Source organism: Rhamphochromis sp. 'chilingali' (assembly GCF_963969265.1).
Source record: "Rhamphochromis sp. 'chilingali' genome assembly, chromosome: 6".
Classification (NCBI taxonomy): domain Eukaryota; kingdom Metazoa; phylum Chordata; class Actinopteri; order Cichliformes; family Cichlidae; genus Rhamphochromis; species Rhamphochromis sp. 'chilingali'.
In genome coordinates, this window is record NC_137933.1 from 3012473 (window position 1) to 3038159 (window position 25687).

The 25687-nt window shown below is 42.3% G+C and overlaps 2 protein-coding genes across 3 annotated transcripts; one reads left to right on the forward strand and one right to left on the reverse strand.

The window, feature by feature from the left end:
- Nucleotides 1-406: 406 nt before the first annotated feature.
- LOC308398631 (lactase-like protein) lies at nucleotides 407-12751 on the reverse strand (the record flags this gene model as incomplete). Of its 2 annotated transcripts, XM_080885382.1 has the most annotated exons (15): nucleotides 487-530; nucleotides 1804-1877; nucleotides 2000-2063; nucleotides 2148-2347; nucleotides 2456-2582; nucleotides 2860-3134; nucleotides 4018-4179; nucleotides 4339-4393; nucleotides 5180-5275; nucleotides 5376-5504; nucleotides 5592-5701; nucleotides 6849-6936; nucleotides 7573-7733; nucleotides 11679-11811; nucleotides 12607-12700. In XM_080885382.1, 14 exons carry the CDS (start codon nucleotides 12613-12615, stop codon nucleotides 1804-1806), a joined length of 1683 nt encoding a protein of 560 aa, XP_080741508.1. In that variant the 3' UTR covers nucleotides 487-530. The 2 variants fall into 2 exon arrangements, with proteins under 2 accessions (XP_080741507.1, XP_080741508.1); XM_080885381.1 differs by lacking the exon at nucleotides 1804-1877 and having other exon boundaries at nucleotides 407-530; nucleotides 11679-11828; nucleotides 12607-12751.
- A 1365-nt stretch (nucleotides 12752-14116) lies between these two features.
- crybgx (crystallin beta gamma X) lies at nucleotides 14117-23926 on the forward strand (the record flags this gene model as incomplete). The annotated part of the gene is made up of 6 exons (XM_080885567.1): nucleotides 14117-14160; nucleotides 14606-14654; nucleotides 20129-20250; nucleotides 21171-21306; nucleotides 23567-23706; nucleotides 23794-23926. The coding sequence occupies 6 exons, from the start codon at nucleotides 14117-14119 to the stop codon at nucleotides 23924-23926; spliced, it is 624 nt and encodes a 207-aa protein (XP_080741693.1).
- Nucleotides 23927-25687: the final 1761 nt, after the last annotated feature.

The following is a 25687-nucleotide window of genomic DNA, read 5'->3' on the forward strand; positions in this document are numbered from 1 at the left end:
CCTAAATATTCACTCACCATTGAATTCTTAAAAATATATTTAATCAAAGTTTCATGACCACAGCATGGACATCACCTTCTCCCCGTCAATCTTATTAGAAACTTATGGACACAAGCCAACACCTCTCTAAAATGAACTTGGGCAGCCAATAGAGAATACAGCTATTTCAAATCACACAGGGTCAACTGATTAATGAAATAATCGAGCACAAATCTGGATTTCAGTCTCACATGGCGACAGACGTTTGCTTTTGGATTTTTCATGATGACCCCCAAACATTTCTTTTTCAAAGCAGCAGCAGGACAGTTAAATCAGCAATAAGCTTGAGACAGGATACACGTTTACAGCATGGAAGCAAAGCTTAGATTATTTTCTTTATCTGTGAGCTCTCAATGATGTGACTGCGTGCACTTTTCAGAGGCGTCGACGCAGCAGGAACATGAAGAAAACCGCACTGATGAGGATGCAGAGTGTACACACAGTGGGAACCACAATCTCTGTTACCATCTCCATGTGGCCTATCAATGGATCTGCAACGCGTACATGGAACCAAGAGTTAGTGTATCGCCATTTATTCAATTCAGCTTTATCTATTCAGCTCAAGGCATTTTATATTGTAAGGTAGACCCTACAATAATACACAATACATTTAGAGCCCCAGCTTACTTAGATTTTTGATTTAGTTGTGTACTATAAAAAATAATTTTTTCCTTAGTGCAAAAGCACAGCACTCTTTTAACAGAATGATAAGATGGGATGCTATGGTGGTGAGGATCAGAAAAACCCTTTATATACTTCAGCATGAACATATTATACCAATTTTACAAAGAAAATGATAAAACTGTAACAAATACCTAGAGTTACAAATACAACTAAATATAAATGTAGAAATACGTGTTGAATATGTTTATGGTGTGAAGCTCTGACTGTATTACTTTTGGCTATTTCTAATATGGGTTCATTCCTGGTGTAAGATGATTCTATTCAGCAGCTTTTCCTTAACTTGTGTGACTCGTTCTATTGTGGAGTTCACCACCATCTGCACTCTAAAATACCTACGAGGATATTCAGCATTGTTGTGACATTATGTTGTGCATGAGCTTGGTGGCTGACTAATCTGAACAAAGAACATACAGTGCAAATGAAATACAAATAAAATAAATATTAATTGTAACATATTAAGTGTTATATAATGTTAGGAGTGATTAATTTAATTAAGTGATTGTCAAATGTGCGAGCAGGGCTTAAACTGAGCTGGAAGGACGTGGAATAGCGTTCCGGCCCCTTTAATTAATTTCAATCTAATAAGCAGATTAGTTCATTTTTTGTGTCCTGCTAGTATGGCAATATTTGCTGAGTAATAAAAAAAATCCTGATATCCTTTTTCCCTTCTCATCCCTGTGATTTGTTTATGGTGCAGATGTAAGTAAAAGTGGCTGCAGTACAGCAGAAGACGAGTGAGCATAAAGGGAGTGAAGCTCAAAATCCCAAACACACAACCAAACGCACAGTTTCTGTGCAGTTTGGTCCAAAATGTGTCTGCTCTCTAAAGGTGCAATCGCTGTGAGAGAAAAAGATGTTATTATGTAACAGTACTGGAGACGGGGAAAGAAAGACAGGATGGAGAAATTATTTTCAAAGTTAAGGACCGCTCACCACGTGAAATGTAAATTTAAAGCTTACATATAACACCCTCGCATATTCTAAGGCTCCTATCTGTACCTGATGTGTTGCTGAAATGTGTTTTGACTCAGTAAAAGCTGGGAGAATCACATTAATCTCACACAGCATCAAAGTATGTACCTAAACTTCATCATGGATTGACCAAGCCTGTTCCATTCCTGCAAGTTCCTGATTTTCCTTTGACTTTCTTCTAGCTGGAGGGGCAAAACAAAGAAAAACCCTGTTAGATGAGACAAAAACAAGCTTCAGACTGAATTTTCCTTTGTTTGGCCCCACCAAGCTTTTTACAGCCCACGCACTACTTCATTATACTAACCTGCAGCCAGCAGCTGGTTACTGGAGGAGCACGTCTCTACAGCTTTCCTCTTCCAACTTTCAACCTGTAAAGCCCAAACAAGCCCTTGTTTAAGCATAGTGTCTTCACCTCCATGGGGGACTTTTAGCATGAAGTGTGTAGCGTTTACCTCTCTCTGATTGGGAAAGCCATTTGAGCTGATAATGCGTTTGTAGTAGTGGACAGAAGCTTTTGGGTAGCGTGGCTTATTTTTGCTCCTGAAGTCCACGTAGTAGAGCCCAAACCTCTCAGAGAAGCCTTCATCCCACTCAAAGCTGTCGAGGAGAGACCAGGCCGTGTACCCCTTCACATTGACCCCATCTTTTATCGCTGTAAGTCGAATCGTGGACACTCGTTTGATTGACATCATATCTAATGTACACAGGTTTGATATTTGATAGGCAGTTTTTGAGACAGTGACGTCTTCCTGGGTTTCACCTTTGAGCATTTCGTTGATGTAGTCTTTGAAGTACTTCATCCTCCAGTCGTCACAAAGGTCGGTGCACAGCATTTTCTCTGACACGCCATTTTCTGTCACATAGATCATGGGGTTTCCATACTGAGTCTGTTAGTGAGATGCCATATCACATATTTTTGTTATTATATTTGCTGAAAAACTATATTTCAAATGAATACAGTATCACCCAGGTTCACAACAGAAAGACATCAACAATTTATATAATGCTGATACATTTGCCATACATGAACTTGTCATGAGTGATCAGTTCATCCAGTCTTCACTGTGAATATGTCCATGATGCAGTGGTTTCACACAAAGCCCCAGTTTCCCCCAAATACAGCTAGAGTTTTAATTTGAATAGCTCAGTAATCAGGATGTGTACCTTAACAAAGTTCAACAAGCGTCGGAAGCCCCAGGGAACGGAGTAGAGCCATTCAGAACCAGGGTCAGGCCATTGTGGGTCAACCAGTTCAGCAAGGTCACGGTCAGAGAAATAGTTGTCTCCAGCTCCTGATGGGTAATTCTTCAGAGTGACATAGCGAGTTGTGAAATGTCCAAGACCCAAGAAGTCACAGGTGCCCTTGATGTAACTTTTCTCCTGAGGAGAGAAGACGGGCAGCCGCGAAGCTCCCAGACCCTGCTGGCCACTCTTCCTGCCTGAAGAAATTTAGTACACTGTGAAACTAAGTGAAGCTATATGCAAGGCATCAATGACAGCAGGGGTGGGGGAACATAAGGAGCATAATATCAGACTGAAGTCACGCTAAAATTACAATGCACTAAATACTGAGTATGCAACTTCCTCTTATGCAAACAAAGAGAAGTGTTACATAGTGGATCTTGATTGATTCAGTATTCTGTTCAAACTAGCATGTGTACAGCTACTACACATGATGACACTGGAATATAGGAATTAATCTACCAGCGGAGGTAATAGTGCATTCACTCAGGTTAAAAGCATTCGTGGTGACTTATTCATGGCTGGTCACACAGAAAGTGAGGTGCATAGTTGTGTGACAAGTGTGTACACAAACCCCCAAGATCACAATAGGTTAGCACTTACTGCAGCGCATGGCTGTTTTCTTCCAGACCACAACATATTTGCTATCAACTACAAGTCAGGCTCTTAATTGCTATGTTTTGCTGTTGTGACAAAATCTGGCGAAAGACAGACATGTAACACTTTGCAAAGTACCCCCGGCCCCCCGTGCTTCTTTCTGCCAATAGAGGTCTTCCATATACCTCCGTATAGCAACAGCTTCTAGCTCAGCTCTTCTTCTCAGTTTAGCAGTTCAGCAGTGTGTGTTGACCACTGAGTTTGAAAAGGCCAGGATCACAGCAGCTGCTTTGGAAAGTATTACTTCCTATTCAGAAATTCATGAAAATAAATGAATGACGTGGTGAGATTTTTCTCTTTGAAAGGGATGTACGTTAAACTTCCCTTGAAAATTCTTGACACATGTAGTTATATCCTTTTTCTTTTTTGGGGTGAGGACATTTTTACATATTGCAAAGGTCTAAATGGTTGCATTTGACATACCAATGTAATCTTTCATAACTTGTGGGTAGTCTCCATGGAAGAGAGGTGTAGCAAACCAGCCCAAGTAGAACTGAATGTATCTCTCTGCTGCTTCGATATCCCTCTGGTTGGAGATGTCCACTGGTTCACCCCAGTCAGCAGTCAGCGAGATCCCAACCAGGCCTGCACACATGCAAGAGCTTTGTTGATAGAAATTATGCATGTGCATATATTATTTACACATAAATACAAACACACACACACACACACACACACACACACACACACACACACACATATATATATATAGATAGATGAATGAATGAAAGTTTTCCCTTTCACCTTTTTGTTTGCTTCTCCACTGCATGTCATACGTGTGCCATACTTTAGCATGTGCCTGTTGCAAAGATAGAGATGCAGGTTTAGCCTTATGTCTGTTCACCATTATTTTTTCAATCAAAGGTCCCAGTGAGATACAGTATCTTTTCTGGGAGTAACAAAAGTAACAAAATAAGATGTGAGGCTTCACGAAGAATAACGTACAAACTGCTACATAAGCAACACAATATATTTGACCAATTTTAATGTAATATTTAACAAAACACAATAAACGAAAAAACATGTAGGAATCATACGGTAAAGAAAAATGTGTAAAATAATAACATAATTGTAAAGAGCATTTTTGTAAACACTGATTACAGTAGTGGTAAATAATTATTTGCTGCTCTGCTGAATTTAAAGTTTGTTCAGTTACAGATTCAGTAAAATATGTACGTGAGCAAACTTATAAATGAGCTCTCGACAGTTTGGTTTTAATGTAGGAGACAGAATATCAACCAAAACATGAAATCGTTGTTGGCAAGTGCAGCGATAAGACATTTTTATAGCTGATCACCAGGTTTGATTACATGTTGGGAGGGATTTGACCTTTGACGACTGGCTCAGCCACTTCATGACATTAATGTGCTTCCTGATGCCAAAGAACTTAATTTTGGTTTCATCTGACCACTGCACTTTCTGGCCTTCTCTTGGTAAAATTGATGGAATTATAATCTTGACAGCAACTGATTTGGAGCACCTTTGTTTTTCAAGTTTGCAATCATAGTATTAAAACTAATAATTGGAAATTATGGTAAATGATCAGATTTATCAGCAAAACTGGGCACAAGTCATTCAGTCCTACCTTGATGATATGGTGGGCGGCTTTGTAAGCTCCTGTTCCCTTCAGTTTCAGTCCAGGTGCATGTTCACCTGTTTCATATCCCTCCACAGCAATGGACTTAATAACGAGACACTGACAATCACTCTCTGACACAGCATACTGTATTACATTACAACTGCAAACTGTGAAGGAACCATTTTTCTTTAACCTGACATACCCAAGGATTGTTGAAAGTAATCCAGTACTTGACTCTGTTTCCAAATCTTTCAAAGCATAAGTTAGCAAAGTCGTTAAAGTAATTCACCATGCTGATATTGTGCCAACCGCCATATTTCTCATGTAACACCTGTGGAGAGTAACATAGATTTTACTGTTGTATCTACAATATAGCTTTGGATAAGAAACTATGTTGAGCAATAATATTAGTGCTTACCTGTGGTAAATCCCAGTGGTATAGAGTGACAATGGGTGTGATCTTGTTATCCAGTAGCATGTTAATCAAGTCACTGTAATATTTAATTCCTTTCTCATTGATTTTTTCACCTGTAAGAATTGAAAGTGACATACACTACATGGAGCAAAGTGCTGGGAAACTATACATTACACCTAATGCAATTGTTGGTTGTGGAAATCCACAGCATGAGGCTCACACATACAGTGTGAGCACAGTTTTTGTGCATCCATGAAAAACTTGCCAACCAGCTCGTTCTGCTACTGACTCTTGCTTGGTGTCAGATTATTGACGTCTGAAGAAGCAAGTTCATACTGGCAATTTCATTAAACAGACCGGGGCCTGAGTAGCATGAAGAACCATACACAGCTACAATACCCAGGCACCTCGTTGTCAGGCTGGACACCAGCTTGGTCACAGACTGGAGGAAGATGGACTTCAGACCTGAACTGTGGAGATGTGGGATTGCCACTGGGTGCCACATCTCATCTCGATATCATTCTGCATTGATATTGTCTCCAGTGATGATAAGCCTTGTTTATTCAGTGAGGGAGATGCCGCCCCAAACCATCACACTTACACCACCTAACGCTGTTACCCTATCAGTGCAACAATCAATCCACACTTTGACCCCACAATCCAACTGCTGCAGGGGGAATCTGGACTCTTCGGTGAACATATTGTTCCTCCACATGTTGAAGTTCCAGTGCTCATGGTGCAGACACCAGCAAAACTGGGCCTGATGGTGAAAGGCAGTCATGGTAGGCTTCCTGGAAGCCCTATTAGACCAGAGCTCTGTTTATGGCTCCTAAATGCCGGTGTCATCTTTTTGGGATGTCCGCTTCACAACCTCTGACATCCTCTGTTCTATGAAACTATAATACTGCTGACACTTGGTTTTGTGCAACACATTCTTTAAGTTGCCCAATGGCTTGGTCCCTATCCGGGTGAGTCTTAGATTATCATAAGCTCACAGTAAGAGTCCATAGCAGAATAAGCTGTTTATACTGGCAAGTTTATCATGGATGCAACCGCCATATTCAGCTCTACTGCTCAACCCACAAATGCATTTTCCTTACACGTGTGGCACAATTTAAGAGGAAATAAATAGATTTTCAAAGGGAACGAAGTATTGTTACAACTAAGAAAAAATCACGCAAATACAAATGTCCTAATTTTTTGTGCAAATTTCAGATATATACATTTTTAAATGATGTCAGATGTCAGATTTATGCTTACTTTTCAGTCCAGTGGGTAAAATCCTTGGCCAGGAAATGGAGAAACGATAATGATTCAGCTTCATGTCCTTCATCAAGGCAATATCGTCCTTAAAGACAGACAGCAGGAAATATTTCTTTAAATAAATCACAAAAGACGATGTCTTTAGATGTGAGTCTTTGTCTGATAACATATGAAACAGGTCTACTTTATATTATCTTCAGATAAAGCTGTAATCAGATTGAATGTTTCCTAAAATTCCTAAAACATATTTTCCATTCTAACTATAACAGTTCTGGATGTTGGTTGGGGTGTAGGAGTCATAAGTCATGTGGCTTATGTTGGAGTCTGTGGTTTGATTTGAATGTAAGACCACTCTTTTATTTTATTTACTTACTTTCATGTTGATTTTTTATTTTTACATCAATTTTTAAATTGATCTTTTACTTAATATTTACTTTTACTTTATTCACTGTCAGGAGTCTGACACCTTTTGAAAATGTTACCTTTAGTGTAAAAGCTATTCCTTCACATTCTGGGCTGCAAATAAACATTAGAAGGAAAGCAAGAAAACGGAAAATATATTTTTATATTACAGTTATATTTGTAATATGCATCCATATGTAATGTAGGCTGTGATAATGAATGTTAGAGGAAGAGAAACGAGTCATTTAGATCGGTTGAGCAATAAAATATTGTGTGTAACAGTTTGGCACTGAAGAAAATTCCATTTTTTCCACGTCACCTTGAATTTGTGGTATCCCTCACATGAAGAGTCTGCTGTGTCATTCAAGAATATTTTCCCCTTTTTATGGGAAAATGCATCCCAGATGCTTATTCCCTTTCCATCGACATTCCAGGCTCCTTCAGTCTGGTAAGCAGAGCTGCCAACTCCCCAGGAGAAACCTGCAGAGGAACAAAAAACAATCAACAAATCTTATTTTATTTTGTATTCACTCCTGAGCTTATAATCATGATCACATTACGGTTTTCCAGGTTAAGGTAGAATTTTATATTTATGTTTAATTATACGATCAACTTTTAAACCAACATGAGCACTTTAAGAACGTTTTATTCTTACTTTGTTCTTTAATAACATTTTGTGCCCAGAAAAAAATTATGGCAACTTAGGAAAGATCCGTCTGTCATGAAGATTGTGTGATATGAACGAACGCTGGAGACATAGGTTTCCTATACAGTGTTGCATAATATGGAATTAAAAGTCATGCCTTCATAAATATTGAAAAAGCAAAAGAGAAAAATGTCATAATATATTTATGTTCTGAAAAATCTTGGTCAGACAATAAGCATTTGTATGTTTTTCACAGCCTTTTGAGCCTTTTGAGCAGACACTCAGTATCAAAACATTTATGTATGCCAGGAAGCAAGTAGTGCATGTTCAAAAAATTACAATATCATGGAAAATATCAGATTTTTAATAATATGATTTAAAAAAGGGAAACTTTCCTTATTCTGTCTTCACCACACATCAATTAAAATAGTTCAAGGCTTTGTTCCTTTAATTATGAGAGCTTCCTATTTGAGTACATCACTATTCAAACTGTAATACTGTATATATTTCAGTCTAGTTCAGTATATTCAGCCTTAAGGATGGCTGCTGACTTGATATTTGTCCACATGATTATCATCAACACCCCATAATGGATCAATTAGATCAGTTGGAGGTGTTGTTGGCCGACAGGTTGCAGGTGGAATACGTGACTCTGTGGACCAAAGGTGGAGGAAGAGGAGGCCAGGTGGAGGTTGTATTAGGAGGCAGTGAGAGAGAAGGAAAGGCGGAAGTGTGGAAGAGTAGGGACTCTGGGGATTATGACTGGTTCAGGGGTATGTATGATGGAGAGAAGGAAGGTTGATATTATAATGTAGGCAGGAAACTAGGTAGAAGAGAAGCAGGGCCAGGAGCACCGGAGCTGTTCTGTCACGGTGTAGATAATAACAGAAATACAGCAGGGGTGATCTTGATGGAAGAGTATGTGAATAGTGTCGTGGGGTAAGGAGAATATCAGCTAGGATCAAGAGTTTGAAGTTGGAAATTAAAACAGTGATGTGGAAAATGTTAGGGGTGCATGTGCTCCACAAACAAGGAATTCGGGAGTAAGTTGTGTGAAGTGGGAGAGAGAGTCTCCAGGGGGAGATTGGAACAGATATCAGTGGAAAAGGAAGCAGAGGTGATGAGGTGTTCGGCAAGAGACAGAGAAATGCCGAAGGACACATGGTAGCAGATTTTGCATAAAGGATGGAACTGGCTGTTGTAGAAACATATTTGAGAAGAGAGAGGAACACTGAGTGACATACTAGAGTGGAGGATGGTGCACACGGGTGAGCTACGTCTGAGTGATAGCAGAATGTAGCTACACAGCACTGGATGGGTTCTGTAGGATGACTTTGGACTTCAAGAAGAAGAAGCAAGTGAAAGTAGAAACAACTTTTAAATGGTGGAAGATGAGGATGAGGCTTCATGCTGAGAAACAGCTCTGCAGGTGCAATGTTAGCTTTGAGATTCCTAATAAAGAAGTATACAGATGGTCAGAAGGAGTTTCACTCTGTCTTTGTTTCTAGAGAAACTATATGATAAGGTTCCACGAGAGGAACCCTGGCATTGCATAAGGAAGTTAGGGGAGGTATGTGAGGCTGGTGCAGGACAGTAAGATAGTGGTGGGGTAGTAGTGAAAGTCCATAGAAGTATGACAGAGTACATGTGTGTGAGTGAGAGAGAGGCACGTTGAAAGGTTAAAATGCAAGAAGCAGAGGTAGTGAAGGTAGAGGATGGGGTCAACCATCCAAAGCAAGTCAGGTGAAGAAGAGAGTTCAGACAGGGTGGAGTGGGTGTAGATGCGTAGCAGGTGGGATTTGTGGGGAAAAGCCAGAGTGAAAGAAAAATTTACATGAAAGATGGTATACAAAGTTCAGAGATGATATTACTGACAAAACGACAGGAAGCCAAGTCGGAGGTGGTAGAGTTGAAAATATTACGATTTTCATCAGGAGTGACCAGAATGGACACGATTAGAAAGAGGAGGAATGGTGAATATAGTAAACAAAGAATGTTGAAAATGAGCTGCCAGTCCTGAGGAAAAGAGAAACACCTTAGATGTATTATAGCTGTATTGAAGGATGCTGGGGATAGGGTGAGATGGAGGAAGACGATCCGCTGTGGGAACGTCTGAAGGGTGAAGTCAGAAGAAGAACAAGTAGTAGTGGAAGAATCTTACGCTTGATTCATTTATGAATTCTCAGATAACTCCAGTTGCTCAAGTTCAAGTTCAAGTTCAACTTTATTGTCACTTCAACCATATACAGTTTAAAAATACACAGTGAGGCGAAACAACGTTCCTCCAGGAACCAAGGTGCTACAAGACAAGTTAGTGCAAAAAATATATATATATATATAATATATCTAGTAATAATATTGTGCAAAAGAGCATTTACAGGTTGGTGTGTGCGATGGTTTGGTGGTGTAGGTCAGTGTGTTTGCGCTTGTGTTGGTTAGTCAGTCCAGTCTCAATGTTTTGAGGTATTTGAGTTAAGCTGAGTGATAATGTTAGTGTATGTGTGTGTGCGCGTGTTTATCAGTCAGTCCCTTTTTGCTGAGGAGACGGATGGCTTGTGGAAAAAAGCTGTTGCACAGTCTGGATGTGCGTGCCCGAATGCTTTGGTACCTTTTTCCAGATGGCAGGAGTGTAAAGAGTGTGTGAGAGGGGTGTGTCCGATCAGCCACAATGCTGGTGGCTTTGCGAATGCAGCGTGTGGTGTAGATGTCCTCAATAGAGGGTAGAGAGACCCCGATGATCTTCTCTGCTGTTCCCACTATCCGCTGTAGGGTCTTGCGGTCTGATATGGCACAGCTCCCAAACCAGACAGTGATGCAGCCGCTCAGGATGCTCTCAATAGTTCCTCTATAGAAGGTGGTCAGGATCGGTGGTGGAAGCCGGGCCTTTCTCAGTCTTCTCAGAAAGAAGAGACGCTGTTGGGCTTTCTTGTGCAGGGAGCTGGTGTTGAGGGACCAGCCGAGGTCCTTCTCCAGGTGTACGCCCAGGAATTTGGTGCTGTCAACGATCTCCACAGAGGAGCCGTTGATGCTCAGCGGTGAGTGGTCGCCTCGTGTCCTCCTAAAGTCAACAACCATCTCTTTTGTCTTGTCAACATTCAGAGACAGGTTGTTGTCTTTACACCAGTCCGTTAGCCTCTGCACTTCCTCTCTGTACGCTGACTCGTCGTTCTTGCTAATGAGACCCACCACGGTCGTGTCATCAGCGAATTTAATGATGTGATTTGAACTGTGTGTTGCTACACAGTCATGAGTCAGCAGTGTGAACAGCAGAGGACTGAGCACACAGCCTTGTGGGGCCCCAGTGCTCAGTGTGGTGGTGCTGGAGGTGCAGTTCCCGATCCGTACTGACTGAGGCCTTCCGGTCAGAAAGTCCAGGATCCAGTTGCAGAGGGAGGTGTTCAGGCCTAACAGGCTCAGCTTTCCGATCAGTTGTTGGGGGATGATCGTGTTAAATGCTGAGCTGAAATCTATGTACAGCATTCGGACGTGTGAGTCCTTCTGATGACTAAGATATTTGTATTTTCTTGGTTTTGTGACAGATTGTTTAATAAATTGGTTACATAATAAAGATTTAACTCTGAGCACTGAAAAAGAAATGTGAGTGTGAAAAAGTGCGGGATTTGGGATTTGCATGTAGGAACTAGGAATACTCGATTCTACCAACAAAAATGAGCTTAGCTGAATATACCAGAGAGATATTTTATATATACGGACACTATATTGCTCTCCTGTGGAACTGTAAGTCCAGCATGTGGTCTGCTGGTCTCCTGGTTTCCTACCAGTTGGGAAGGTGCCGTAGTAGAAGGACGTTCTCTCGTTCTTTGTCCAGTCAAAGTCCTCAGTGGCTGACACACATAGCACCAAGGCAAGCACATGGTGTGGTCTCAGGATTCCCCACTGCAGCATTGTCATCTTTGGCAAAGAGAGCACTGTCTTTAGTTACAATTGACTAGCCAGATTTTAGCACAGATTTAACATCCTCATAGCTTGCACATTCATTTTTTAAAGTGTAGTGTCTTCATTACACTAATCCTACTCATATTTTGGAACGGCACAAAGGACTTTTTTGGAAAAAATATAAATACCTTTTGATTTTCTTTGTACCCTCGTGAATAATTAAAAAACAAACAAACATATTAGGGTAGGATTAGGTTTGTCACCAGTGATGACATAGACCTCATAGGGTTAATGGCAGTAATGTGTGGGATGGCAGCTGCTGCAAGGCTTCAGTCTGCTCTGAACTATACAGGATGGAATATCACAGAACATGCATAAATGTTTAAGTAAAACAAAGACTCAGAAACTTACACTCAGGTGTCAGGTGTCCACAGGTTTTGAGTAAAATCATCCTAATTCAACCCCAAACCTCAGGATCATTTAAATATCCACTGAAAAAAGTTACATATCCACCGAAACACCCAGTCATTGTCAGAAGAGCCTAGTTTCATTTCAGCCAGCTGTAGGACACACTGACACAAAATGCTATCAGAGACAGAAAATAAGCCAACTTGTCCAACACGGTTAGGATGACTGACATTTCAAGCTGCTAAATCTTTTCAAGGATGTGGAAGATTTTAAAAAGTAAGAGTGGGGAAGAAATACAAAATTGCCCTTAATTCCTGTGCTGTTTCTTTCCCTATACTTTCCCTTTTGCTCAGCCTGTGTCGCCCCAACCACCTCACTCAGAACCACATATAGATGTCTGACCTGCTGCATTTGTCTCAGTTGGAAACTGCTCCAAAATGCAAGAAAAGTCTCCAAGCTTCTCCACCTGATCAGTGTTCGCCAGCGTTACTAGCTGGTTCGCTGCCAATGGTAACAAAAACAAAACCGAGTCGAGTATCCAGGACATTTTCTGCTATTCATCAGCACATGTACAGCAACCCCCACCCCACCAGACGCACACTGAATACCTCTCCATTTGAAAGCAGTGAAGTGTGAGCATAAAGCTTTTGCTGGGGCCAACAGATCTTTTTGAAAAGGAGGGATTTTGACACTGTAAGCAAAGTTTATGGCAGAGAGCATAATTTGTTTGCAAAACACATCAGAAGATATTAAAAAAGTTATCTGCTGGATGTGACTACTGGTTAAACCTCTATTTGGCAGCAGTAATGTTTATTGGGTTAGTTTGTCTCTGGCGTAGCTGAGTACAATACTCAGGTGGGGAAGAATTTCAGTACAATCTTCCTGATAGATGTGCTTCAGCTCGGCCACATGTTTTTTCTTGATGCATCCTCCAGCTTCAGCTGATGTTTCGGCCAACTCAGCGTTATTGTTTTAGCTTCATACGACCACTAGCCCATTACAGCTATGTAAGGGTAGGGTCTGTGGTAGTACCGTCTATATTAGTGTCCCAATGCTGAATTATTATGATCATTATTGCCATTGAAGTCAAACATTCATTAATTTAGAAAATACAGGAAATAATCAGTCAACATTTTCATATGATAACCTTCTATTAGGTAAAACAGCTTGCTAGAGCACATGAGTGATGAAGGTAAAGGTTAGGTACTGGTTCCACTGGGACAGGCCTTTCCATGACCTGCTGTGACTCAAGAACATTACCAAAATCCACCACTTGATTCAGATCCAGTCTGAAATGAATAAGTTCTTAATTTTCCCATGATTCCCACTCTAGCTAGATTCAGGAATACAAAGTGTGGTCATTTTTCTTGGAGTTCTGAAACCAGAAGGTGAAACAATCAGAACAATACCACGTTTTCATTACAGTCGGGTTTGCAGAGGTGACGCTCGTATAGTAGAAGCTCACCAGCCTCAGGGTCATGACCACTTCAGTAAATACAGTGTGGTGGAGCGGGGCCCTGTACTAAGCATGAATACAGCCATTATCATAAGATGCTTTGTTTACAGAGCTTTGTTGAGAAATGCTGAAATGTTCAGAACTAAAACTGTTGGCACTGCACTCTCACTTTATGTTTGGGTGCTGAAGCTGTGCTCTCTGCTTGTTGTGTTTGCGTTCACGCATCTGTTTCACTTGCTCGCTCTATGTGCATTTGTATATTGTTGTTGTTTTTTAGTGCACTGCATGTGGTTGCAGTGTTTGCGCCTGTGGAAAAAGGAGACAACATGGGTTTAGCATATCAAAGGCACAAGGGCCCCAACGACTGTTACAGAAATTTTTGAGATTTCTAGCACTTGTCCGCTCACCTCAGCTGGCCATATTTAAGGGGCTTTATTGTAGCCTCGCAGAGCTGACATGAACATCTTTACTAAGGTCCCAGGATTAGTCCAACAAACCAGGTATGTTGAGAGTGCCCTACTCTGGCCACAGTCCACAGAGCAAGACACCCACCAGTGTTATTGAGGTGGGTGGGCCTGTGGCTTTACAGCCAGTTTCTCCTGATTATCATGCTGTGCTCTCTGTGATGCCTCCAACACCAGTTTCCCAAAATCACCTGGAGAGTGATGAAGGCTGTATGCACACATACTGTCTCGCATTTTAAAGTGCCAGATGATAGCGCTAATCCAAATTAATCTGAAGCATGAAACTAATTTGATGTAAGAGTTGGAAATAGAAATAAACACTGCAGTGATTTTTTTTTTTTAAAGACATTTTCAAAGGCTAAAGTCTTGACTTTTGGTTCCAGACCACAGACTGGGGAGTTTCTTTGATCGCTGTAGTTTATGTCTTGATTATTACATGTGTGTGTATATATAATTCATTCAAAGTTTTCTGTATCTACAGCAAGCTGGGGTCTGTGCTCCAACGTGCCTTCTACGGGTCCAGTGGGAGGGTGAGTCAAATAATTACTTAGTTACTTTGTCAAAGTATAGATGGGTTTCCTAATATAAAGTGACTAGAATTTAAAAAATGAGTCAATCTGTGACACATAATTTGAATTGTCAAGTTAATTAGTAACTATTCTGATAATTGAGAAATCATGTTAGTAATTTTCACACCAAAAGAAAAAAAAATGGTCGACTTAACCTTCACCTAACATATAAACCCACATATTTCAGTTTAAGAGAGCATAATGTTATTTTTATACAAAAATTAGCTTAAAGGCATACCTTTTAAAATTCTTTAAGACATTTAAAATCTTAGCATCACATCTTACATCACTTTATCAAAAATAAACAAATCAACAAAAATCATTTATGATTTGACTTGGTGTTGTTTAAATCAAACAAACTTCATCCATCCCTGCATACGTTTTCTTCTGCTTATCCGGGGCTGGGTTGCAGGGGCAGCAGCCTAAACAGAGAAGCCCAGACATCTCTCTCTCTCCCCGGCCACCTCCTCTAGCTTGTCCGGGTTAACACCAAGGTGTTCCCAGGCCAGCCGAGAGATAAAATCTGTCCAGCGTGTCCTGGGTCTGCCCCGGGCCTCTTCCCACTGGGACATGCCCAGTACACCACACCCAGGAGGCGCCCAGGAGGCATCCTGGAGGCATCCTTTGACATGGCTACCCAGATGGCTGAATTCCTCACCCTGTCTCTAAGGGAGAGGCCAGCCTCCCTGAGGGACATGGTCGAATGCCTTCTCCAAGTCCACAAAACACATGTAGACTTGTTGGGCAAACTCCCATGAACCATCAAGTATCCTCGAGAGGACAAAGAGCTGGTCCAGTATTCCACGACCGAGATGAAAACCGCATTGTTCCTCCATCTGTTAGTCAACCGAGGTTTGGCTAACGGATGGACTCTCCTTTCCAGACTTTGGCTGTAGGAGAGGCTGAAGAGTGTGATCCCCCTCTGGTTGGAGCATGATGGTTCCCTTCACCTCTGCTGTCCACCATCTGGTTTGGGGGTTATCATTAATGGAGTAGCTCCAGCAATCGAGGTGCTGAACATGGTCCATTCAGACTCAATGTCCCCAGTCTCTCTTGGAATAGTGTTGAAGCTCAGCCAAATGTGGGCATTTAAGATCTCGCATTGTCTGCTAGGTGTTCCCAGCGCAGCCTCATTGACAGCGCAGCCTCCCCCGCCACCTGATCAAACCTACTATAAGGTGGTGATCAGTTGACAGCTCACCACCTATCTTCACCCAAGTGTTCAGAACATGCGGCTGCAAATCTGATGATACGACTACAAAATCCAGAATCGACCTGCGGCCTAGAGTGTCCTGGTGCTATGTGCACTTATGGACACCCTTATGTTCGAATATGGTGTTCGTTATGGACAAACTGTGGTTTGCACAGAAATCCAGTAACAAAACACCACTTGGGTTCAGATCTGGCAGGCTGTTCCTCCCAGTCAGGGCCTTCCAGGTCTCTCTGTCACATGAGTGCTGAAGTCTCCGAGTAGGATGACAGAGTTCTCAGGTAGAGCACCCTCAAGCACCCCGGCCAAGGTACTCCAAAAAGACCCGGTACTCTACATGTATATATATATAACACCCAACACGCCCCTGCGGGCGGTTTATCCTTCAAGCTCGGGTCCTCTACCAGAGGCCTGGGAGCTTGAGGGTCCTGCGCAGTATCTTAGCTGTTCCCAGGACTGCGCTCTTCTGGACAGAGATCTCCGATGTTATTCCCGGGATCTGCTGGAGCCACTCGCCTAGCTTGGGAGTCACCGCACCTAGTGCTCCGATTACCACGGGGACCACCGTTACCTTCACCCTCCACATCCTCTCGAGCTCTTCTCTGAGCCCTTGGTATTTCTCCAGCTTCTCGTGTTCCTTCTTCCTGATATTGCTGTCATTCGGAACCGCTACATCGATCACTACGGCCGTCTTCTTCTGTTTGTCTACCACCACTATGTCCGGTTGGTTAGCCACCACCATTTTGTCCGTCTGTATCTGGAAGTCCCACAGGATCTTAGCTCGGTCATTCTCCACCACCCTTGGGGGCATCTCCCATTTTGACCTCGGGACTTCCAGGTTATACTCGGCACAGATGTTCCTGTACACTATGCCGGCCACTTGGTTATGGTGTTCCATGTATGCCTTGCCTGCTAGCATCTTGCACCCTGCTGTTATGTGCTGGATTGTCTCTGGGGCATCTTTACACAGCCTGCACCTGGGGTCTTGCCTGGTGTGATAGACCCCAGCCTCTATGGATCTTGTACTCAGAGCTTGTTCTTGTGCTGCCATGATTAGTGCCTCTGTGCTGTCTTTCAGTCCAGCTTTGTCCAGCCACTGGTAGGATTTCTGGATATCAGCCACCTCCTCTATCTGCCGGTGGTACATACCGTGCAGGGGCCTGTCCTTCCATGATGGTTCCTCGTCTCCCTCCTCTTTCTTGGGTTTCTGCTGCCTGAGGTATTCACTGAGCACTCGGTCAGTTGGGGCCATCTTCCCAATGTATTCTTGGATGTTCGTTGTCTCATCCTGGACTGTGGTGCTGACACTCACCAGTCCCCGGCCCCCTTCCTTCCGCTTACCGTACAGCCTCAGGGTGCTGGACTTGGGGTGAAACCCTCCATGCATGGTAAGGAGCTTTCTTGTCTTTATGTCAGTGGCTTCTATCTCCTCCTTTGGCCAGCCTATTACCCCAGCAGGGTACCTGATCACGGGCAGGGCGTACGTGTTGATGGCCCGGATCTTGTTCTTACCGTTCAGCTGACTCCTCAGGACTTGCCTGACCCTCTGCAGGTACTTGGTGGTTGCAGCCTTTCTAGCGGCCTCTTCATGGTTCCCATTTGCCTGCGGGATCCCCAGGTACTTGTAACTGTCCTCTATGTCTGCAATGTTGCCTTCTGGTAGTTCAATCCCCTCAGTTCTGACTACCTTCCCTCTCTTTGATACCATCCGACTACACTTCTCCAGTCCGAACGACATTCCAATGTCATTGCTGTATAGCCTGGTAGTGTGGATCAGTGAATCGATGTCTCGTTCACTCTTGGCATACAGCTTGATGTCATCCATGTACAGGAGGTGGCTGACAACTGCTCCGTTCCGTAGTCGGTATCCGTAGCCAGTCTTGTTAATGATCTCACTGAGGGGGTTCAGGCCTATGCAGAACAGCAGTGGGGACAGAGCATCTCCTTGGTAGATCCCGCACTTGATGGTGACTTGTGCTATGGGCTTGGAGTTGGCCTCTAGTGTTGTACGCCACATCCCCATTGAGTTCCTGATGAAGGCTCTTAGGGTCCCATTGATCTTGTACAATTCTAGGCATTCCAGTATCCAGCTGTGGGGCATTGAGTCATAGGCCTTCTTGTAATCAATCCAGGCAGTGCACAGGTTGGTCAGTCTGGTCTTGCAGTCTCGGCTGATTGTTCTGTCTACCAGTAGCTGGTGTTTTGCGCCTCTGGTATTCTTGCCAATTCCTTTCTGTGTCCCGCTCATGTATTGACCCATGTGCCTGTTCATCTTAGCCGATATGATGCCCGACAGGAGCTTCCATGTAGTACTGAGGCAGGTTATTGGTCGGTAGTTGGAGGGGACCGGTCCCTTCTTGGGGTCCTTGGGGATCAGGACCGTCCGACCTTCGGTTAGCCATTCCGGGTGTCTCTCGTTAACTAGCAGCTGGTTCATTTGTGCTGCCAGACGCTCGTGGAGTGCAGTCAGCTTCTTCAGCCAGTAGGCGTGAACCATGTCGGGCCCTGGTGCTGTCCAACTCTTCATACTGGAGACCCTTTCTTGGATATCTGCCACTGTGATGGTTACTGGACCCTGTTCAGGGAGGTCGCTGTGGTCTGCCCTCAGATCCTCTAGCCACTGAGCATTGCCGTTATGGGTTGCATCCTTCTCCCATATGCTCTTCCAGTATTGCTCCGTCTCCAGCCTTGGTGGTGCTGTTCTCTTATTGTTCCCTTGCCACTGAGAGTACACCTTTGCTGGTTCTGTGGAGAACAGCTGGTTTATTCTCCTGCCTTCTATCTCTCTGGTGTACCTCCTCAAGCGGCTGGCCAAGGCTGTGAGTCTTTGCTTGGCAGTTTCCAAGGCCTCAGGTATGGACAGCTTGCTGTATTTCTTAGGCACCTTATTTGTCGCACCTTGCTGCAACTCCGTTAGTTGGCTAACCTCCCTCCGTGCTACTTTGATCTTGCCCTCTAGCCTCCTTCTCCATGGAGGGTACTGCCCCTTGTCGCTGTTCAACTTGTAGCCAAGCATCTCACTGATCACTGCTGCCGTATTGTAGATCAGCTTGTTAGTGTCGGTAATCGTGGTTGTAGGTATTGCCCGTAGTGCTGCATTAACATCATCTAGCAGACCTTCTGAGGGTACTTCACGTAATCTTGGTAACCGGCTACGGGGGATCCAGGTTTCAAGCTTGGCCATGATCCTATTTTTCAGGTCAGTTCCTCTCGCACTCAACGATCCTTCTCCTATCGCACTTGGGGCTATGTACCCAATCTCGGGTGGGGGTGATGATATCGCCCCCCTGACCTGGCGTCCTGACTCCTCCTTGCCGTAGCATTTGTGTTGTACCTCGTCAATCTCTAGCTGTGAGAGCAGTCCCTTCTTTCGAATGTTGGAATACTGAGCTACTAGTTGTTTCGCCGTCATTGTGGATGTTGGGTATCGAAGAATCCATATATATATATATATATATATATATATATATATATATATATATATATATATATATATATATATATATATATATATATATATATATATATATATATATATATATATATATATATACATATATATATATATATATATATACATATACATATATATATATATATATATATATATATATATATATATATATATATATATATTACATTTACAGCTGAAGCCTGGGAGATTTTAGCTTGACTTGGCATAAAAACTGGATTCAGGGAGGAATGTCTGTCCTTTGGCTCTATTGGAACTTTGTATCTCTATGTAAAACTGATCAATCGATCTGTTTCATCTTGGTTGTTTAGCATCTTCACTAAAAAAAAACCCACGAAAACCGCAATTTGTTTCTTTAGGAATTAAGTGGTTATAAAAAAAAAGCCAGAAACCTCTATAAAATCAGCTTATTTGAGTCACATATTTTCAGACAGTCTTCTGTGAAAATTTCCATTCCCAGTACAAAAACCTCAGATGGTTCTGACAGCCAGATAATAGCTGCTTGTTTACTGTTAGCTCAATAAAATATTCAAAAATTGAAAGATGTGTTCATGTCAGACTAAAAAGCTACTCACACAGGAGCCTCACAGATAGGTTATGCTGCCACAAAGTCTAAAACTTGGTATACATGTGTAATATTTGTCAAATATCTCCTAATAAGGAATACCTCCATTTCATGCAGGCTTCCTATGTTTGATGCTTTTTGGTTTGGGGTAAACTGTAACCATATTTTTGTGCTGCGGCTGCTCTCAGGTGACCCTTTTTGAACAGCGAAACTTTGCTGGCAGAAAGCTGGACCTGAGCTCCGACTGCACCAGGGTCAGTGACAAGAACTTCCCAGAGAGATGTAACTCTGTCCAGGTGGAGAGTGGAGCGTAAGTCTACTTAAAACAGGCAGCAGGCCACTGATGCACGCTCTGCTGTCTAAGGTTATCCAAAAAGCAGATGAAAGCATCTACAGTGGTGTGAAAAACTACTTTCCTATGTCTTGTATGTTTATCACATTTAAATGTTTCAGAGCAGCAAACAAATTTAAACATTAGACAAAGTAAACACAAAATGCAGTTTCTAAATGAAGGCGTTTATGATTAAGGGGGGGGGAATCCAAACCTAACAGCTCTGTGTGAAAAAGTGATTGCTGTCTAAACCTAATAACTGGTTGGGCCACCCCTAGCAGCAACAACTGCAATCAAGCGTTTGCGATAACTGGCAATGAGTCTTTTACAGCAGTGTGGAGAAATCTTGGCCTACTCGTCCTCACAGAATTATTGTAATTTAGCTAAACTGGAGGGTTTTTGAGCATGAACCTCCTTTTTAATGACATGCCACAGCATCTCAGTTGGATTCAGGTCAGGACTTTGATTAGTCTACTCCTATATGGCCACTCCAAGTCTTCATTTTAATTTTCTTCAGCCATTCAAAGGTGGACTCGCTGGTGTGTTTTGGATCCTGCTGCAGAAACCAAGTGCGCTTCAGCTTGAGGTCCAGACAGATGGCCAGACATTCCCTCTCGGGATGTTGTGATAGCAGAATTCATGGTTCCACATTACCACAGCAATTCTTTTAGTTCCTGAGGCAGCAAACAAGCCCATTTAGCCCACTTTTTCACACCACTGTATATCTGCGGCCTTCAATAAACAGACACTAAAAGCAAATGAAATCAAAATGATGTTTAATCACTGTTTAGAGCCTATTTGAATCTAAAACAACATTTCAAACATATTTTTATTTTAGCTTTGTTGTTGTTTTTGTCTTTGCCACATTGATTTTTGACTCTCTCTCTTCTCATTTAAAGATGGGTGGGTTATGAGCATGAAAACTTCCGGGGACGTCAGTACCTATGGGACATGTCAGACAGGGGCGAGTACAACTGCTACGATAGGTGGTGTGCCCAAGGGGACCACATCTCCTCTGTCCGTGCTGTCAAACAGGTGGAACACAGAAACGCACACTAGTTACAGAACATACAGATCTTCTTCTGTCTCGACCTTTTTAAAGAAGCGCTCTCAACATGCAGTATGCGCTCCATATCTGCTGTACTGCTGACAAGCAACTGAATAAAAGAGATAAAATAGTTTACAGAAATACATCAGAGCTATTTATGGTGGATTCCAGGATTAAAACAGATTGTTTTGGTCTTAATAATTATGCAGACATTTTACTTGTTTTTGTGAAGAATGACTAATGCACAGTGCTAATGTCATAGAAGATGGTATTTTTCTACATCCAAAGACAATGTGTTGGTAAATAATGTATATTGAGCTAACTTTGTGATGAACAAAAAAGCAGCTTAATAGTTACATAATAAGTAATTTAAAGTAATTACATTTTGATTATTCTAATACATAATGTTTTAATATTTTTTGGTTTAGCAAAAGTCATACTAAAAAGATTTTATCTGTGGTTATTTCTAAAGATATACTCCAGTATTCAGCGGCACTTTGTCTCACCATTTTACAAATTTGTATTTAAAAAATTGCAGCATTAGAAGAAAACTTACAAAAGAAGAAATCAGCCTTAACAACAGTGTGCTGGTTCTCTCAGTCCACAGACACCAGCTAACCAGCTTTAGTGGGAATGGTTGTCTGTTAATTCAATTCAATTTCAATTTGTTTTTCTTTTAACCTTATCTGTTATTTCACAATAACAGTGGCCTCACAGCGGTAGATAAAGACCCTAAATTGTTGGAAAGAAATCCCCAGCAATCACATGACACCCATAAGCAAGCAATCGGCAACAGTGGCAAGTGAACACTTCCTTTTAACAGGAAGAAAGCTCCAGCAGAAAATCTGAGCTCGCTGGTTGGGGATGAGGAGGGAAAGAAGAGAACCGAGTGACAAAAGACACACTATGGGAGAGAGAGTCAGTTTTTAATAACTGCTAATTAAATACAGTAAGTTGTGTTGTATAAAGACACAGTGAGTCAAAATAGATGAGCGAACAAGAAACCTTCAGTGTATCATGGAAAGCGCCCCCACAGCCTCTTTGCAGCATAACTAAAGAATGGTTCAGGCTCACTGAGCCCAGTCGTATAGATCAGTGAGCCTTCAGCTTTCAGGCCCCTCTTCAGTTTGGATTCAGCAGACAGACTGTCTCAAAAATGTTCTTTTTTGCTGGATCAGGTGACTCTGCATCCTCCCTTAGGTATGCTGCCATAGGTGTAGGCTGCTGGGGGATTCCCATGATGCATTGAGTTTTTCTTCTTCAGTCCCCTTTCTCTGTATGTATTACTGTAAGGTCTGCCTTACAATATAAAGCACCTTGAGGCGACTGTTGTTGTGATTTATATAAATAGAATAGAATAGAAGTGATCCAGACCTGACTATATGCTGTATCGAAAGGAAAGTTTTGAGCCTAATCCTGAAAGTAGAGAGAATGCATGTCTCTTGAATCCAAACTGGGAGCCAAATCCATAGTAAAGAAGTCGAATAGCTGAAGGCTCTGCTTTCCATTCTACTTTTAAAACTAGAAAGCACCAGTAAGCCTGCAGTCTGACAACAAAGTGCCGTGTTCAGATAGCACAGTCCTATAGCTCTTTAAGATATGACTGGGCTTGATTATTTAGGATTTTGTATGTGAGAAAAAGGATTTGAAATTTAATTCTAAATTTAACAGGAAACCAATGAAGGGAAGCTAAAATTGGCGAAATATGGTCTCTGTAGTTCTTGCTGTAGTGTTCTCAATCACCTGAAGGCTTTTAAGGGAGATTTTAGAGCAATCTGATAATGAAGTACATTATCCAGCCTAGAAGTAATAAATGCATGAAGCAGCTTTTCAGGGTGTTTCTGATTTTAGCAATATTACACAAGTAAATCAAAGCAATTGTAAATATTTTTTAATGTTCTTTCTGAAGGATATGATCAAAATAACTTAGGTTCTTCCTGTTTATAGGTTATAGATGGACAATTGTGAACCACTGGACTGGAGTGCTGTTTTAGCACCTTATCTGCTGATTGAACGTGTATGTTGTAGTGTAATGTAATCCACCTCAGGTCATTAGCCAGTACATAACATTTATCTCAGTCTCCAAAGTTTCATGTTATCTTAAAGTAATTAGTAATCCAATATGATTAAAACTTTCGATTTCAACAGCAGTATAGCTTATTCAAAAATGCAGGAGCCATTAAACAAATACATTCAAAAACACACACACACATACACTCAACAGTTGTGTATTTCTGTGACTTCTAGGACAACAACCCTGCCAGAGCTCAGCTGTTTGAACGAGCTGGTTTCTCTGGTAAGAAGATGGAGCTCCAGGATGACATCCCCAACCTTATGAGCCGCTACAGCCTCAACAGAGTAGCCTCCATTCGTGTGCTCGGAGGAGCGTGAGTGATTAAACGAGTGAAGCCTTTGGACTTTGAGCAGTGTAACTAGTATCCTACCAGAGATCTAACCTTCCTCTGTGTATACAGGTGGGTGGTGTATCAGGAGCCCAACTACAGAGGACCCCACTACATCCTGGAGAAGCGTGATTACAACAACTTCTCTGACTGGGGCAGCCAGAACAGCACCATTGGCTCCATGCGGAGAGTTCGCTTCAACTGAACACCAACTCTGAGCTATTGACATTGCGCCCATGAAATTTGTCAGCTTTATATACAAACATTTACATATTTTTAGTAATAAATTGTTAAAAGGCAAATGTTTTTGGTATTTATTCTTCATAATTTATTACTTTTAATAAAAGACATATGGGTTTTCGAAATGTAAAGAATTTGTAACCGATGGGTAATCGATGGTTGTGCCCTAATACCAGAGACATAATAAGTCAGCAACATGACACTCAATTGAAATCTATAGAATTCCATAACATAAAAGATGGTGGTAGAAGTATAACATCTGTGATCAAAAAACTTCTCTAAGCTTAAATGTTTGAAAAAGCAACCCTAATTATTATGACATGTATTGATGTTTTGCAGACACACAGAGGATAACCATATCATATTAACTTGTTTGGCATTTTGGACATAGGACAGTCATAGTGTGAATGTAGGATCAAGCGAATAAGGCCCCAGTCACACTGGCCTAGAGACTGATGTGCAACTCAGCCACCAGTCATTAGGAAAAAGTGTTGCTTTGAGTGCTTGCAGGACGTTGATGGCACTTGCAGGAAAAATGGCGACTAAAGTCCCAGTAACACAGGTCTACAGACCAGTCAGTCATCACCCCCGGCAACCACTGTTTGGCAAAAACGTCCTTGTTATTTTTTGAGTGTCTAACACAGCATATTACTTTGGTCATAAACTGAATGGAAGACATGTGGATTCAGCTACTCTCTAAGCTGTAGCGAAACTGTGATTCAACACATGAATGGCCTGAGGATAAAAACTCCTCTTGAGCCTCTCCGTTTTTGTTCGGATGGTGCGGAACCTTTCAGAAGCTGGAACAGTTCATTGCTGGGATGGGACGGGTCCTTCAAAATCTGAGTTGCTCCAGTCCAGCATCTCCTGATGTAAATCTCCTGTAGGGAAGGGAGAGCAGTCCTGCAGCAGTGTTCTGCCATACAGATCACTCTCTAAAGAGCTTTTTATTTTCAAGACAGCTGTTTCCATACCGGGATGTGATGTTCTGTATGAGGATGCTCTCCACAGCGCCTGTATACAAAGTCCTGAGGATCACTGGAGAGACTCTGAACTTCCTCAGTTGTCAGAGGTGATACAGGCGCTGCCTAGCCTTTTTGGTCTGGACCTGAATGTGGGCAGACCATGTCAGGTCTGAGCAGATGTGGACACTGAGATACTTGAAGGACTGCACCCTCTCCACTGGAGCTCCATTGATGATAATGGGCTTGTAGTCTCTGTGCTGACCCCTTCTGAAGTCCACCACCAGCTCCTTGGTCTTGCCGACGTTCAGCTGGAGGTGGTTGTCCCGGCACAATGATGCCAGATTCTTCACTTCATCCATGTAGGCCGTCTCATCGTTGTTGGAGATTGTGCCCAACACCACTGTGTCGTCAGCGAACTTCACAATGGTGTTGGAGCCGTGGGTGGCCACACAGTCTGAAGTGTAGAGGGAGTAGAGCAGTGGTGAGAGGACACACCCCTGTGGCGCTCCCGTGCTGATGGTGATGCTGTCAGAGATGCACCCACCCTCACCACCTGAGTTCTGCCAGTGAGGAAGTCAAACACCTATGCACACAGACAGCTGTTGAGTCCTAGATCCCTCAGCTTTGTGAACAGTCTACCGGGCACTATTGTGTTGAACGCTGAGCTGTAATCAACAAACAGCATTATCACATAGTTACCCTGTTTCTTGTCCATGTGGCTAAGGGTGGTGTGCAGGACGTGGGCGATGGCGTCCTCCGTG